This window comes from Propithecus coquereli, unplaced genomic scaffold, assembly GCF_000956105.1.
Source record: "Propithecus coquereli isolate 6110/MARCELLA unplaced genomic scaffold, Pcoq_1.0 Scaffold71, whole genome shotgun sequence".
NCBI classification, from domain to species: domain Eukaryota; kingdom Metazoa; phylum Chordata; class Mammalia; order Primates; family Indriidae; genus Propithecus; species Propithecus coquereli.
The window spans coordinates 3143565-3162107 of record NW_012153174.1 but is presented as its reverse complement, the minus strand read 5'-3'; the positions used below and the strand labels follow the sequence as shown (position 1 = coordinate 3162107).

The following is an 18543-nucleotide window of genomic DNA, read 5'->3' as shown; positions in this document are numbered from 1 at the left end:
AAAAAATAAATAAATAAATAAAAAACAAGCGGCAGCTCAGATTTGGCCCAAGGGCGGTAGTTTGCCAACCCCTGGTGTAGATCCATTCTTTCATTAGGGATTGAAATTTTATCATTGCTCCTGTGTTTATTAGCTAGAATTTGTCAACAAGGAAAAACTTTACTTAATAGCAATTTGGTTACCCTGAAGGACAATTTGTACAGGTAAAATAGGAAAAATGCTTGATTCTTTATCAAGTTTCAGAAAAATGAGTTGGTGTCCTAACCTTTGAAGGTATTCTACCTGACTAGGATTATATACACACACGTACACATACACATATACACACATCTATCATTATGTACTCATGGATTTTAACATTTCTGAGACATTTCAATCCACTGCAGATATTATTCTTTTTTGATACTCAATTTGTCCCGTTTTGGTCCAGTGTTAGCCTCTTCAAGTTGCCCCCGTGTCCTTTTAATTCCTTTACAATAAGTCTTTGATGTCTTCCTTACTTGCCTGTACGACAGGATGTTCCAGGCTCATCTCATGCATCTCCTGTCCCAGACACAGAATCAGCCATTTCTCCAAAAAGCCCTCATCCTTTTAGTGGGAAGTGGTATTCAGAGACCCCATTCTTAGTGCTGATTGCTACTGAGTTGTTTCTAGGCCTTTTCACAAGATAGAGGCAAGAAATACTTTCATTTAAAGAGAAAAGTACACAGGGACAAAACAAGGGTGCTCACTCTTGCCACTCCTATTCGACATAGTACTGGGAATCCTACCCAGAGCAATTAGGCAAGAAAAAGAAATAAAAGGCATCCAAATCGGAATGGAAGAAGTTACACTGTTTTTGTTTCAAAACAATGATTTTATATAGAGAGAACCCTTGCCTGGGAACAGTGGCTCATCATCCCAGCACTTTGGGAGGCTGAGGCAGGAGGATTGCTTGAGGCCAGGAGTTTGAGATCAGCCTGAGCAAAAGTGAGACTCCATCTCTCTCTACAAAATATAGAAAAATTAGCTGGGTGTGGTGGCACACCCCTGTAGTTCCAGCTACTTAGGAGGTTGAGGCAGGGGGATCACTTGAGCCCAGGAGTTTGAGGTTCATGTGAGTTATGATGATGCCACTGTACATTGTACTCTAGCCTGAGCGACAGAGCAAGATCCTGTCTTTAAAAAGAGATAGAAAGAGAGAGAGAACCCTAAAGATTCTACCAAAAAAACTGTTAGAATAAACAACTTTAGTAAAGTTGCAGAATAAAAAATTAATATACAAAAATCAGTGTTGTGTTTCTATACACTAGCAATGAACTATCCAAAAAAGAAATTAAGAAAACAATTCTTTTTTTTATTTATGTGAAAACAATTCTTAATTGAAAAATAAAATACTTAAGAATAAATTTAATCAAGGAGGTAAAAGATCTGTACCATGAAAACTATAAAACACTGATGAAAGAAACTGAAGAAGACACAAGCAAATGGAATGATATCCAGTGTTCACGGATAGAAAGAATCGGTATTGTTAAAATGTCCATACTTCCCAAAGCAATCTACAGATTAAAGGCAATTCTTATCAAAATCCCAATGGCATTTTTCACAGAAATAGAAAAACACAAGCCTAAAATTTGTATGGAACCAAAAAAGACCCAAAATAGCCAAAGCAATCTTGAGCAAGAGGAACAAACCTGGAGGCATCGAACTACCTGATTTCAAAATATACTACAAAGCTATAGTAATCAAAATGGTGTGGTACTGGCACAAAAACAGACATATAGACCAATGGAACAGAACAGAGAACCCAGAAATAAAGCTGCACATTTACAATCAACTGATTGCTGATGAAAGTGCCAAGAATACAAAACGAAAAAATGATAGTCTCCTCAATAAATGGTGTTGGAAAAACTAGATATCCACATGCAGAAGAATGAAATTGGGCCCTTATCTCATCCCATATATAAAAATCAACTTGAAATGGATTAAAGACAAATATAAGTCCTGAAACTGTACAACTGCTAGAAGAAAAAATAGGAGAAAAGCTGCTTGAAATTGATCTAGGGGATTTTTTGGCTATAATCCCCAAAGCACAGGCAACATAGCAAAAATAGACAAATTGGATTGCATCCAACTAAAAAGCTTCTGTAGCAAAAGAAACAATCAACAGAGTGAAGATACAACCTACAGAATGGGAGAAAATATTTGGAAACTATATATCTGATATTGGATAACTATGTATCTGATAAGGGACTAATATCCAAAATATGTAAGGAACTCAAACAGCTCAATATTAAGATAACAAATAGCCTATTTAAAAATGGGAAAACCACCTGAATTGACATTTCTCAAAAGAAGACACACAAATGGTCAACATGAATATGAAAAGATACTCAACATCCCTAATCATCAGAGAAAAGCAAATCAAAACCACACTGAGCCATCACCTCACCCTGTTCGGATGGCTATTATCAAAAGACAAAAAATAACAAATGTTGGTGAGGTGTAGAGAAAAGAGAACCCTTGCATGCTGTTGGTGGGAATGTAATTTATTCCATCCATTATGGAAAACAGTATGGAGGTTCCTCAAAAACTTAAAAATAGTACTATATGATCCAGCAATCCCACTTCTGGATGTATATCCAAAAGAAATGAAATCAGTATGCTAAAGATATACCTGTACTCCCATGTTCTTTACACCATTATTCACAGTAGCCAAGATTTAGGATCAATCTAAGTGTCCATCAACAGATGAATAAATAAAGAAGATATGATTATGTATAAAAATATATAAAAATACACGTGTATATACAAACAATGGAATATTATTCAGCCTTAGAAAAGAAGGAAATCCTGTCATCTCTGACAACATAGATGATGTTGGAGGACGTTATGCTAAATGAAATAAACCGAGCACAGAAGACAAATACTGCATGATGTCACGCGGAAACTAAAAAAGTTGAATTCACAGAAGCAGAGAGTAGAAGGTTATTGCCAGGGTTTAGGGGACGGGGGAAACGGAAGATGGTGGCCAAAGTATACAAATTTTTCATTACAAGGATGAGTAAGTTCTCAAGATTTAATGTACAGCTATTGACTGTAAGTTAATAATACTGTACTTTACACTTGTAATTAATTCAGAAAGTAGATCTTTAATGTTCTCACCCACAGTCACAAAAAAGAAGGTAACTAAGTGGGTTGATGGTTATGTTCGATTGTGGTAATCATTTCACAACATATACTTACATCAAAACATCATGTTGTACACTTTAAATATATATGAATTGTGTTAATATTTGTTAATTATACCTCAATAAAGCTAGGGGGAAAAAAGGAAAAAGTACATAAATCCATATAGGCATTTCCAATTCAAATGCAAGATTACAAGGTTCTATTTAACTTAATACTATATTTATTTATTATTATTATTTTTTTTAGAGATAGGGTCTTGCTCTGATACCCACACTGGAGTGCAGTGGCACAATCATAGCTCACTATAGCCTAAAACTCCTGGCCTCAAGCGATCCTCCTGCCTCAGCCTCCCGAGCAGCTGGGACTACAGGCATGTGTCACCATGCCCAGCTAATTTTTCTGTTTTTTGTAGAGACAGGGTCAGGGTCTTGCTATGTTGCCCAGGCTGGTCTCAAACTCCTGGCCTCAAGTGATCCTCCCAACTTGGCCTTCCAAAGTGCTAGGATTACAGGCGTGAGCCACTATGCCTAGCCTTAATATTATATTTACAGCTCTTTTATACTGAAAATCTTGGTCTTGGCATTAACATAATTATTCAATTGTTTTATCTAACTATATAAATCTATGTGCATGTGTATATAAATTAGTTTTAAAATAGCAATACCAATATTATACGATTAACAATACTACTACTGAAAAGTTTACAACTTTGTAATTCTTTTTCATCAAATCACTGTGTTGTGAAGTTGATTAAAATAATTCTCTGTGATTAACTCTCTACCTTTATAGTTAAGTTCACTTGTTTCATTTTCTCTTTAATTTTTAGGATTAACCATCTCTCTTTAAAATTAAGTCTACATTAAAAATCTATAAAATATTTATATGGTTCCAAAATCAAACTTATAAATAAGGCATATTTGGAGAAATCTAGTTTCCATCTCTAAATTATCTTCCTGATTCCTCCCTCTTCTGACTGGATAACCATTTTCCGTAGCTTTTAGTTTGTGCTTAGAATTAAAAAAAAATAACCAAATAATAATTCTTCCCCTCTTATAAAAGAACCATACAATACACAGTATTCCGCCCTTGATTTTTGCACTTAGTACATGCCAGAGATCGTGCCACAGCATTACATAGAACTTCACACCCTGTCACAGCTGCATAGTACCCTGCTATGTGGACATCACATGGCATCAGTCGGTTCAGTCAGTCTCCTATGAATTGTTTCTAGTCTTTTGCTACTACAAGTAGACCTGCAATAACTAACCTCGTACATATGTCCACTTGTATGTTTGCCACTGTATCTTTGAAATAGTATCCTAAGTATCAATGCTATATATTAATGCACATGAAATCTTGCTAGATATTACCAAATTCCACAGGGTTACACCATCTTGTCCTAATAATAACTTCAAAATTATAAAAACAGGCTTCAGCTTTCTATCCTATATTTGTGTTTTAGTAATAAAGACATTTAAGTTTAAGCAAAGCGTTATTATGATATAGGACAGAGGAATGTTAGGAGAAAAATAAGCATGGAATTAGGAAAAAGAATATGAGCAAAATTTCAGAGGTAAGAAAGCAAGGTACTGTGTTCAGGGAATAGTAATTGTCTAATTTGATTGAATGCTAAGGAAATAGATATGTCATAAGGTACCAAACAAAAAGCCAAGTGACTTTTACTTTGGCTTATATTTAAACAAATACTACATGTTTTTGATCCTTTAAGGACACAACCTGAAGAACAATAAAAATAAAAGTATTTATCTAATGTCAAAGCATTTTCTAAGTTGTGGCCTATAGTTGTTAAGTAACCACCCAAAAGGAAATCCTTAGCAGATATATTTTTGCTGGAACAGCTTTCATCTTAGTTAATTCCAAATTGCCATTTTAAACAAACAAAAAAAAATTATGACACACTTTTGTACATAGCTTTCAAAAGGTAAGCTCAAAGAAACAATCTGTTTTTATAGCAGTAGTTATTAAAATATTGAGAAATCAGATTTTGCTACTAGTTCAAATTGCATTATTCATTTTGAAAGTGTTGACTTCATACTACTCCTGTGGTTTATAATAATTACTTTATAACACTAACACCCAAATAATTGAGAGCAGAGGATAGTATATAACTGTAAGAGAAATGCAAGAAAAAAATGATGAGATGGATCAGAGTCCTATAAAGCTGATTTAAGATACCTTAGAAAAATTAGAATGAATGCTTTTCAGCTTTGAAAAAATTTGAAGTTATGACAGCAACTTATAAATCCACTCTTCTCATTACTTTCCAAATAAGAAAGAAGATGAAAAAACCCTGTATGATCATACATTTAACTTTTAACATATCAGATATCAGAAAACTCTGTTAGTCCATAGAGATCCCAAAGCTTTCTTACCTTTCGTTTTGACGGCCCTTGTGCAGAATATGATTAGCCGTATGTTGCTCAAAGTAGTACTCCTCCAAGTTAAGCAGCAACAAGGAAAATCTAAACACGGGGGTGAAAACGAACAACTTTTTTTCATGTTTATTTTTAGAAAGTATAAGAAAGCAGGATATTTAAAATGTTTGATCCCAAAGTGCTTTTCCACTCATGAACTTAACAAGCACTCTGAAGCATGTATCATATGCCAGGCACTCCTCTCTACCCAGTGGGGAGGGCGTGCACAGCCTGGCCTGCCTTGTGGTCAAATAACTGCTATGCCAAGAAAGAAACCATTCACCAGGTGGATGTACTGTCCTTTACATTCATGAAATTAAACTTATTATGGCCTGAACAAAGCTCAGAGCTTTCCCACTTACTGAATTTTCATCATTTGTTTCCCCTGACTGAACACACCGGGCTTCTCTACCTCTCCCCCGCCACGCACCCACTCCGATGTCCTGTCTCACGGTCATCTGAGTTTATCTTGTTTCTCTCGCAAGACCATGTGCCTCTAGGAGACAGATCTTTAGATATTCTCCTGTAATAATCAATCTAACGCTTTAAGTAAAATAAGTAAACTAAACTAAACTGAATACAATTGAAGTATACTTCTTTTTAAAGTTTTGAATGGGACTGTAATGTAGTTCTTTTTTAAGTGATTTAAACTTTTAAAAACAATGTAATAAAAAATATTAATTTAGTTGTATGGCTACGGAAACAAGCATATGGCAAGGAAGTGAAAGCAGGCATTTTGTCTGTTTCCTGGTAGAGACCGGGGAACATCAACAGCATCTAGAGGTACAGAGAAAAGCTTTTATGAAAAGTGTGGGAATTGAGAAGAATCCTGAAATTCTGATGTAATAGAGCAAGATATTTAAATTAAGTATGTCAGATTACACATTACATGCTTATTTCACTTCCTCCCGAAACACCACTAAAATGTGAACAAAAATATTTTTAAATGGTAAAGCCCAGGGACTAAAGCAAATTGGAGAGACATAAAAACAGAGAAGAGATATGAACAAATCTGTAAGGAATGGAAAGTGGATGGGAGGAATTAGCAGTGCTCACAAATCAGAATGTCAGATGCCTCCAGGGAAGGTACCACTCAGGAGAAAACCAGCGTAAGTCACAGGACTTCCAAAACGTTCAGAAATTGCAGGTATCAGGTACCAAGAGGGCAGAAATGAAGCATGGGAGGATGGTTAAAAGTGTGAGTGAGGACAGTGACCCCCCCGATTCTTTCCCTGATAGGTTATCTCCACCCCACTCTGGCATGTGGTTTTTCTACATAGAATGGAACAGGAAACTCCAAATTAGATATCAGGACAGCAAGACTGTAGAGTGAAAAGAGAACAACTAAGCAAAAAGCAGAATACATGAACATTAGCAGGAAGACATACACCACGCCAGGCAGAAGTCTGGTAAATTAATTTTGGAAAAAATGAAATCGCCCTAGAGAAAAGGCCTACAGATAGTGGCAACTGAAAGAGCCAGGTCTCTACTACATCATCCCAGAGGGAAGCCCAACAGAAACAGCCCATTCATTCCCTGTGACACAGAATTACATGCTCACACTTCAATATGAATGGACATCCAAGATCAGCAGTCTCAAACATGAAAGAACAAGACCTGAACAAGCAGAAAGAATGCAATGTGAAGGTCTAGAGACAATGCAGAGAACAGAAGAAAAGGTCAAAGGGCATAATTAATGTCCTTGCAAAGAAGAAATTATATTCATGACACAAGAAGAGATTGCCATTAAAAAAATAATAATCTGAACCAAAAGAAAAGTTAACTCATAAAATTAAAAATAACGATAGCAGGAACCAGTTTTCCCATCCTAATAGCTAACTCTCACTGACCTGTCCTCCACTTTCAAGTCCGTGAACAAGAATTAATCAGATTAAACTGCCAGAGTACAATATAAAATGCTCACTATCTATACTTAATCTGAATTTCAATACAATCACAAGATCTAGGATTGCTAGGCACAGTCCTTTGATACACCAGATAGTTTTCAGAAAGGAATACATCAGAAAGATACTCACCAATTACTTTGCCCCTTATTTTTAGCCTGTGTCTTAATGACTGAATACCCTTTGAATGGCTGGAGCTATGCAACCTTTTCTACTCTCTCTTGACCTCCCCACTCTCTCCTATAGTGAGGGAAAAATAAGGGTAAGTATTCTTCAATAAGACAATGGTGTACTTTTATTGCTATGAAGCACAAGCAGCCTTCAGAGACAACTAGCTCATCCATGTATCTATTAAAATATAATCACATCAACTATTTTAGAACTAACATCATCATTGTGCTTCTAAACTCAAGCTTTCCCAGGATTTTATGCCAGAAGACATAAACACGTGGGTGCCCTTTGCATCCTCAGCCATCTTATGAAAGTTCATCCTGTCTCTCAGTCTGATGGTCAATATTATTAACAGAGAACAAGAGCCACTTTCTCTGTCATAAATCAATGTTAACACTACTGGGCTGGGCCCTAGGCAGCAGCCTAGTAGTTCCTTGTTGGAAACACAATTTAGAAGATTTTGGTTTTGCTCTTTTTAATCTGTAGCATTTTCTAAAGCCTCTACTCATTTGGAACTTTAACCTTCTTGAAGCTAATTGTGTATAACCCTCTTGCTTTATATGTATAAAAAAATGATAAGTTCAGAGGAACACTACCTGTACAACCATTCTATGTTTATTTATTTGTCTGATTTCCTGTGACTCTTCACCAAAGACCATTTGGATTAGATGTTCTGAATTATATTTCTGACACTTGCACAAACTTCCTGGGTCAATATGCTTTTCGGAACTGTCCAATATTAATACCTATCTTTTTTCCTTGAAACTTTCAATATCTGCTTTCTTAAGAATCTAGGTTCTATGTATGACAGTATTCTTCTTAATCCCCCTGAGCTTCAATAATAAATAACTTGACATGACTTGCTTTTTCTGAAGGCTTCATTCATTTCTACTTGGTTAATTAATTTCTCTTTAATGTTCAGAATTAAGTTCTCAAGTTTCTGCCTTAGGATAAATTAAAACTTCAACAAGGGAAGTCAAGGAACTGTAATTAGATCTCACTGAGCATTTCAGCAGGTATGTGTATTCCACTTCCTGTTTCCTCCTCTATACCAGGTACATAGCCACCATTTTTCTACCCACTTCTGTGGCATATGACAAATGGACACAATTATGTTGTCTCTGTTCCTCTTTCCAGTATGTTCTCTGGGTGTTTTCCCTGGGGTTCATGGAGTCCCCTGTAGATGTATATCTTCTTGACGTTCAGAGCCCACTGCCTCACCTCCTGACAGGTCCTTCCTTTCGAAGAGGTCTGTAGCTTTTCAGGACTAGATTCCAATGCTGAGTCCCATCCTACCAAGCTTCAGTGACACCTATAACACACATTCTCCTCTTTTGTATAATAAAACCCGCTCATTTTATTATCCATGTTCTACACATTTGCACAGAGACATACAAGTGACTAAATATTATTTCTAGTTCATGTACTTGTTTTCTCAAGTAAATTACTCGCCTTTCCTTTCCTATCCCTCAGAAGTGATTCATCTCATGCCTGCTATCCTCCAATTTCATTATTTCATCTGGTCTTTTTAGCCCTCTTCCTCAGTAGCAAGGTTAAAACTCTCGCTATCACTTACATTCTGCCCTGACCATGTGAGATGCAGTTATTTCCTGGCCAAGATGGTTCAGATATCAAAATATTGACACTATCCATTAAGCCAGTCGATTCTATTTTCAAGTCTTAACAACCTCTGAGAAGAAATGGTAAAAATATCACCTATGCTGTCAAAGCCCTTCAACTTCCTCATCAAGAGTCATAGCTCACAGCAGGAAGCTCTCATGAGCCTTCCCTATCTGTCCTATATAGAAGATAAAGAAGAAAGTATAGTTTGAAGGAAGAAACAAACAGAAAAATCAAGATGAATGCTTAATTATTGTTATGTAGAGCAGTGGGTCTCACACTTTAATGTGCACACAATCATCTGGGGATCTTGTTAAAATGCAGACTCTGACTCGGCAGCTGTGGGATGGGCCCTGAGAATCTGCATTTCTTACAAGCTCCAGGCATGCTCATACTTCTGGCCTGTGGACCACACTTTGAGTAACGAGGTTCTGATATCTACACAAACCAGGCTTCGTTAATTCCTGAATCATTCTAAACTACAGGGATACCATAAAAATAAGCACAGGCCAGTAGCCCACATGCCTAGTACTTAAAACAGAAGCAGTATGTTACAGTGAAGAGGCTGGACTTGGATCAAAGAACTTTTGTTCTGGCCACGGCTCAGCCATGACTTAGCTGCCTGACCTTAGTGCAATCACTTTATTGACTTATGCCTCGTGTTCTTCAACTATAAAATTGAGGGGAGATATAGATTAGAGTACCTCAAAGGTCCCATCTTAACCAATGAGTCTACAGGTTTATTAAACAAACCTGAGCTTAAAGAAATCAGGGGGAATTTCCATTTTGGGCATTATGGAAGTTCAAAGGTACAGAGAAACAATCTCACCACAGAGCCTCTAAAATTACTGGATAAATAATGAAAAGAATCTTTTCAAATGCTTGGCTGAGGTGGTGAAAAAGTAAGGGACAGTCTTGGAAGTGTGAAACTCACATAAAGCGTAAATCCAGAGAAGTCAGCAAGCACTGAGGCCTTTTTCCTCGGGGCTCTGCCCAAGCCTTTGAATAACAGAAAAACCTGAACTCCTTATGGGCCCATCTGCAGGGGACAGTACAGTAAAATCCAAGATCAATGTGGTCCCTCCTCGGACCCCAGGCTAAAACAAATGCAAACTTTGTGAAAAAACATACTTCAAACCTAGGCCTCAAAGACTTCCTAAGGATAAACTTCCAAGGAACAAGAGGATGCAATCAAAAATCATAAAACACATGGGGAAGTATAATTACTACGTAAGAGTCAGAAGCAACAAACTATTCAATCAAACATATAAAGGCTACCAATATTTTATATTCTGCATCAGATTATTCCATAGGTATGTTTAAAGAAATAAAATGACCAGGCAGTTACAAAAATGAGCCAAATAAAACTAGAAGTTTTAAAATAATTGAAATTAAAAATTTAAATGGGTTAAATAGCAAATGAGACAATTGGAAAGAAAATTAGCAAATTGTAAGATGCATTTTAAATAACCCACAATGCACCACAGAAAAATAAAGATGATAAATATTAAAGAGTCATTATAAGACATAAAAGAATGGGGGGAGAAGCTATGTTCCAAGAGCCAAAATCTTGGCTCCAAATTTTCCAAAACTATTTCAGCTTTAGGAAGGATAGATCGATGGAGAGAGAGAATTCTATATCTAGACAAACAGCAAAACACTACAAAGATGAGATCTTAAAAGCAGCCAGAGAAAAGACAGATTACTTACAAAAAATGATTAGTCTTGAACAATGTTGGTTTGTTGAAGGCTGCTCTCCAAGAACAGAAGGTGGCCTCCTGCAAAGCTCCAGGGAAACCTGCTATGACTTTGTGTTTAAAGCAATCAATCTCGGTGCCCTAATCATGCCAGGAAAAGTACTGGTGCTTCCCTAACCAAGAACACTGATGCAACGAATCCTGTCCCTACCCTACCACGTCATATAGACTTAGCCCCCAGTCAAGCCCAGCAAGGAGGTGAGGACAACCCACAGCCACAAATGCTAAGCTGGACTGGGTGAGCCACGGTTCCATCTCAGCAGAGGTCGGTTGCTTGCTGGCCCTGGGTCATTCCGTGGGGTCCGGGTTTCTCCTGGAGCCTGAAGTTGGCTCAGCCAAGTAGCTCAGTGTTGCCCCGGGCACAGGGCACACCTATACTGACCTCTTCTCTGTGAGTTTCTCCCACCCAATGCTCCTCCAGCAAGTCTGCCACGTATTCCCGGGCCCACTTCAAAATGCTGAGAGAATTACACATCTAGCAAAACTGATTTTCAAAACAAGGGCAAAATAAGGATATGTTCAGACAGATAAAAACACAGACAGTTCATATCATCAGACCTGATCAGAGGAACTTCTACAGGGTATTCTTCAGGAAAGAGAAAATAATACCATAAGGAAGACACGACATGCAAGGAATGCTGAACAAAGGCAGTGGTAAATATGCATGTAAAACTACAGAGGTATTAATTACACAGTTATAATGTCTAATTTGTAGGCTTAAAACACAGATCAAAAATACTGGACAAGAACAGATTATAATTTAGGATGGGGAGACAGGAGTTAAGTATTCCAAGGTCCTTACATTGTTAGAGAGGAGGTAAGAGAATGATTAACTTCAGATCTTAAATTAAATATGTTAACATTTTAAGGGTAAGCTTTAGAAAAATGGAAATAGAATATAAAACTTCCATACTCCTCAAGGAAAAATAAAAGGAAGCAAGGGGGCCTTATTTAATCCAGAGGGAGAGGGGAAAAAGGGCAAAATAAAAGAACAAATAAAAAATGAGTCCAAATAGATCCGTAATAATAATAATAAATGTAAGCAGACTAATTTATTAAGACAAAAATTAGCAAAATGAATTATAAAAAGTCTAACTGTAAGCTAATACTTATAAGAAACATGCCTAAAACCTAAGGACACAGAAAAGTTAAAACAATGGAAAATTCTACATAATGTAAATAACCAAAAGAGAACTGATACAGTTATATTACTATTAGGCAAAATTTTAAAAATCATTATTAGAAGAGTCATTATATATTGATAAAAGATTCAACTTACCAAGAAATTAAGAATTCTAAACTATTTACTGAACACAGTTAAAAAATAAATAACAGAAAGATAATTTCAAAATCTGTGAGTTGGATATTTTAAGACACAATCCTAAATATCTGATAGGTAAAAGATGAAATCACAATGGTATTTAGAAGAAACCAAGCACTGACTTCCCTAACTGGCCATTCCTATTTACGTCACATTTTTAAAATACCTTTTAATGAAAATCATATAGCAAACACACTCAAAATCTGTTTATGGGTAGATTCTAGTGCCTTCTCAATGGCAGCTATTTTCAAGAAGTCAATTTGAGATAACAAGGGAATAAGGGGCGAGGCTAGTAGTGCATTTTGGATAAAGCCAATGTCAATTCTAAGTTAATCAAAATATTTGCAACATTTATTTGCTCTCTCACTGTTTTTTCATGTAAGAAAAATAAACCCTATTTTTGTAAGTCACAGCTCGATTTCTCGAGCCCCATCAGCATCGCTCACCAATTGAGTGCTGACTCTGCAGTTTGTCTCCATTTTCAACACCTGGTATATCCCACAAGAGATATTAAAAGACTGGGATGATCAGCCTTACAAATGACAGGTTAAACAGGAGCACAACTACTAATCACTATGCCTTCTCAACAAGTAAGTGTCTTTAATATAATAAATACTGACTCAATCGATTGGCCAAACATGGTGAGTAAAAGAAACTTAATACCAGCATAACCAAGACACTCATGGAACATCTGAAGTAAAGCCGAAATCTCAGAAGTGCCTATAAAATTATTAATGTAATATGTAAGCGCCCAATATGGAATTCAGGATTACTAATGTTTCATCTTGGAATGACAGCTTACAAACCACAACTAAGAATTTATTCTATGACATTATAGAGATAAAACTATGACTCTCAGGAGGAACATGCCTCAACTATCTAGATTTCTATATCACCCAAGATAAAAATAGCTGTCTTGCCACCACACCACAACTAGATGTGAAGACAAAAAAATATTTAACAATTATTCTACTCCTAAATCTTAAAACAGAAATATCTTAAATGGCAGCAGTTTGTAGAATATCCTCATCTGCTAACCCACTGTACACAGCTGCCATTCCTGACAATTCCAAGGAAGATAAGTGAATTGCTTTTTTAAAATTTTTCCCATTTACCTTCATCAACACCTGCAAAGGATATCTTTAAAAACCAGTAAAATCTATATGGTTCCTGCTATCTAAATCTTAACCAGGATACAGTGTACTTAATTTGGATGGCCAAACGTCTATTTGTTTTCTAATCCCGAAAATTACCAGAGCGTTTCTTTATAAACATCACCAATAAATGACACCACCGTATAGTTATTCAAACTGGAAGCCTGAAAGTAGGATTGCTATGTTTAGCACATAAAAGTACAGGATGTCCAGTTATATTTGAACTTCAGATAAACAACATACTTACACTGAAAAACATTAATGTAAGTATGTCCCAAATATTGCATGGGACGTACTTATACTAAAAAATTATTCATTGTTTATCTTAAATTCAGATTCAACTGGCTGTGCTGTATTGTATCTGATAATCCTAGCTGGGATTCTTCCTGTATCACCTCTCACATGCAATACACCATACCAAGACCTGTCAATCCTACGTCCTAAAAACATTTAGATTCCATCCGCTTTTCTCCCATTCCTCTGCCACCACCTTGGTCTAAGCCACTAATGTAAGACTCTCCCAATCGTTCTGCTTCTACTTTTATAGAAATATTACTTAACTCCAAATGCAGCAGCATCAACTTAACAATAAGAGAAATCAATGCTAACTTTAAGTTTCTCTTTTTCTGGGGCCATTATTTGGTAGCTATAGAAATCTAAAATCCCTAAATCAGCATGAGAGAGGCCAAAGAACTCACAAAGACCAGGGGAGGCCTCTCACCTCAGAAACACTCCCTCTTCACATTTCCCAAGGAAAGTAATGGTTCTCTTAGGTAAGGGAGCCAAGGACCTATAACAATCTGTTTGTTCATTTGTATGTATTGTTGCAAGGGGATAAGCCAGGAAAATTCTGGGCAGAAATGGTAAATAGGAGGCTCAATAAAGTTGGTTTAAAATATTCTTGTCTTTCAAAATAAATTCTAAGATTTATAAAGAGACTGCTTGATTCTGGTGCACACCTGATTGTGAGACAGATTCCTGTCATTCAAACTGATAGTGCATATACGACATCCTGGTCAGAGTATGCCCATCAGCCGAAGGTTGCAAGGCCACAGGGCAGAGCATTAATGAATTTGGGGAGTCAGCAAGTAGAATTCATATAAATGGCACCAACTTGTTCAGGTTACTGCTGCTCAAGAATAGTTGATGCCTCCTGACTGATAAATAAATGTTTTGCTTTTGAGAGCTGCAGTTATCTTCCAGTACTGCTAGCCTGTCATGCTGCTGTCTGATCAATGGATTCTAACAAAGCAGTTTATACATGTAAATATAAGTGCAGATTTTAAGGTTTGCCTGACTCTGCCGAGGTGTATAAACTAACCAAATTAAACATAAATTATTTCCATTGAAATAACAGGCCCAACCAAAGAAAACAGCCTTTCCTGTGTATCAGGCCATAGAAATGTTGCAAATGATTCTCAGATCATAGAACAAGATGGCAATCCAAGTGTTTCAAAGTTCTCACAATGTAAATCTGAATGTTCACCTATTTAGTAATAAAGCATACCAACAAGTCTTAATGTCACTGGTACAAAACAAAGTCTACTCAAGCTCTTTCCACATGAAACAGCCATTACAAATGCTGTCAGAAAAGCATCCACAAGTGTGAGTTATTTCAGTTATGGCTCAATTATTAATTAATAAACAAGCCTTTCTGTGGCTAAAACCTAACCACACTACCAAAAACGTTTTTGGAAGCCATATGCTGTATATCTTATCTTTTTCTCTCTACAGTAGGGAATGAAATTTCAGACTGTGGATATCTTGGCCAGACCAACATTACAGATTAGAGAGGGATATGAATGTTTGGATGAACAGGTTCCAGTCAACATCTACAAAACAAATGCAGACAAACCTTAAAGTCTCACTTGTATTTCCATATTTATACCATCTGCTTTGTTGGTATCCACTGATGAGACAACAGCGTGATAGGCTAGCAGCTCTCAGAGATAACTGTAGCTCGCACAATCAAAAGAGTGTATATGTGAAAGGATTTAGCCTTCTTTCCTTTCCGCACCTGGGGCTGCAGACCCAAGGATCAGCAAGTTGTTTTGGTCATTATTAATGCACTGGGAAGTACACACAGAGTCTAAGTGAGCTTTCTTAAGGAGACGTCCCTTGGAGAGAGGTTCACAAACTCTGGCAGGGCAGGGCTGTGAGAGCATTTTAGCTTGGCTGGTGGGACCTCGAATCCTTACAGGGATGCTGTGGTGCTCATGACGGTTCTGCGCACCGCGCTTTCCCACGCACGGCTTTCCAATACACTCGTAAGGTCCCATGCTCGGGGAGCAAACGTTTAGGGGAGAGGACTCTGGCTTTTCTCGGGATAAGGCCTTTCCAGCGGTCCTCCTCCGAGCCCACGAGGTCCTGCATTTGCTTTCGTCTGAAGGAGTCGGCAGGAAAAAGGCGCGGTGATGTGAGGCGCCAGCTTCCACCCCGGTGCAGGCGGGATAGTCGCCGGCCTGCTCGGTCCCGCTCGGACGCAGCAACCGTGCGGCGCGGACCCCGAATGCTCGGCCCCGAGGCCGGTTAAGGGGGACAGGGATACGGAGAGAGGGTTAGAATGGAGGGTGTCGGCCGAGCCCGCTTACTTATCCTCCCGGGCGAACGCCCGGGCTCGCGCGCCCTGGGGAGGGATCAGCGCCCCGACCCCGCGCGGCCTTCCGGGTGAGCCGGCCGCGGCTGCCGGGACTTGCGCGCCCGGCGGGGCTCTGCTGCAGGGCTCGGGCCCAGCCCGGGCTCCGGTCCCTGTCCCCGGCGGGATCCGGCCCCGAGCAGGCCCGCGGCCTCTGACCCCGACCCCGGGCTCTGGCTACGGCCTCCAGCCCGAGGCCCGGACGCGCGCCCGGCCCGCACGCCGGCTCCCGCCCCTCAGCTCTCGGGCCGGCGCCCCAACGCCCTGCCCCGACCAGGCCCCGCCGGAGCGTCCCGCGGTCCGGGCACGCACCTCTCCTTGGAGTAGAGCTGCAGCTGCTGCTCCTGCCGCTTCTTCCGGATAAACGCCATGGAGGGCAGGCCCCACCGCCGCCCGCCGGGAGGTCCAGAGGAGCTGCGAGGAGGGCGGGAGCGGTAGCCGGCGGGGAGCGCGCGGCTGCGGGCCCGGCTTCCCGTGAGGCGCCGCTGGGCGGCCGAGAGCCGGACGCTGCGCTCCAGGGCCCCGCGGCGTCCCGGCCGCGCTCACCGCAGCATCCTCGCGTGGGGACTCCGGCGGCGCTGTGACTCAGGCCCGGAGGAGGGGCGCGCGGCGACACGAGGTGCCCCACATTCGGGCCACGGCGGGGGCTCGCCAAGAACTAGAGGCCATACGTGGATGGATCTGTCCTTACACACAGAACGTTTCACCGCGTTGCCAACCATTGCAGGGCTGCATTTTAAATATTTTATGCTTAAATACGCTTGAAAACGTATGCTTGCTTATAAACCACCAATCTGTTGGCCACAGGAATTTGAAATAAGGTCTTGGGTCCTCAGTTGTCAAAAAACAGACAAACAAGCAAAAATAAGAAAAAAAAACCACCCCAGAGCCTAACAAAAGTTAAAGAAGTGAAGACATTTTACTGAGGACTAATGCAACAGAGGAAGGGAGACTCTGGTGTAGAGCCGGGCTCCATTCCAGTACACCAGGGGTAAGGGGGCATGTATATAGCCAAGGAGCAGGGAGTCAGTGCTAAGGAGACATCAGGACTCGGGGGAATTCTGGCTGAAACCACTTAACAGGATTCCTGCTGAAAGCAGGCGAGGATAGTCAGATACCAAGGGAGAGGGGGGTGAAAATTTTCCTTCAGGTATCCGGAGTGGGGGATTCTTGCTAAACTGCCTTGGCAGCATTATTTGCTAAAACTGTATTTTACAAGGAAGTGCACACATGGACCTAGAAGAAGATTCAGGAGCCTGACTAAAGTTTGGTCAAGCAAAAAATCTTTATCCCAGTCTCTTGGTTGTTGAAATGATTGGTTGTATGACTTTTTTTCTTTTTATATAATAACAGCTTTATTGAGATATAACTCACTTACCAAACAATTCACCCATTTAAAGTGTACCATTCAATGATTTTTACTATAGTCACAAGATATGTTCAGTTAGCACCACAATTTTAGAACATTTTCACCACCTCAAATAGAAACCCATACCTTGTAGCTATCACTCCCTCACCAACCCTCCCAACTAAATCCCAGCCCTAGCAAACATTAATCAAATTTCTGTCTCTATGAATTTTCCTGTTCTGGGCATTTCATACAAATGTAGCCATATAATATGTGTTTGTCTGGCTTCTTTGATTTAACCTAGTGCTTTCAACATTCATCCATGTTGTATCATGTATCAGAACTTCATTCTGTTTTATTGCTGGAGTGCATTCCATTGTATGGATATACTACATTTTGTTTATCCATTCGTCAGTTGATGGACATTTCACTCATTTCCACTTTTAACTATTATGAATAATGCTACTATAAACACTCATGTACAAGTTTTTGTATGGATATATGTTCATTTCTGTTGAGTGAAATTAGAATCTAGGGGTAAAATCGCTGGGTCATATAGTCACTCTATGTCTAAACATTTAGGAAACTGCCACTGATTTCCAAAGTGGCTGTGCCAGTTAATACTCCCACCAGCAGTGAAGAAGGGCTCCAGTTTCTCCACGTCTTCGACAATACCTGTTATTATCTGACTTTTTGTTTAGAGCTATCGTAGTAGGTATGAGTGCTATCTCTTTGTGGTTATGACTTCTTTTCTATTTATTTATTTATTTTGAAACAGAGTCTCTCTTTGTCGTCTCGGCTAGAGTGCAGTAGTGTCATCATAGCTCACTGCAACCTCAGATTCCTGGGCTCAAATGATCCTCCTGCCTCAGCCTCCCAAGTAGCTGGGACTACAGGCATGTGCCCCCATTCCTGGCTAATTTTTCTATTTTTTGTAGAGACGGGGTCTCACTCTTGGTCAGGCTGGTCTAGAATGCCTGACCTCAAGCAATCCTCCCACCTTGGCCTCCCAGAGTGCTAGGATTAC

At 39.3% G+C, this 18543-nt stretch overlaps 1 protein-coding gene across 1 annotated transcript in view; it reads right to left on the bottom strand.

Moving 5' to 3' along the window:
* NSMAF (neutral sphingomyelinase (N-SMase) activation associated factor) overlaps positions 1–15812 on the bottom strand; it is a 60490-nt gene extending 44678 nt beyond the window's left edge. The window contains exons 1-2 of the mRNA XM_012661384.1: positions 15551–15812; positions 5565–5685 (exon numbers count right to left, since the gene is read on the bottom strand). Of these exons, the coding sequence (XP_012516838.1) occupies positions 5565–5685; positions 15551–15812 (383 nt within the window). The remainder of the gene's footprint in view (positions 1–5564; positions 5686–15550) is intronic.
* Positions 15813–18543: the final 2731 nt, after the last annotated feature.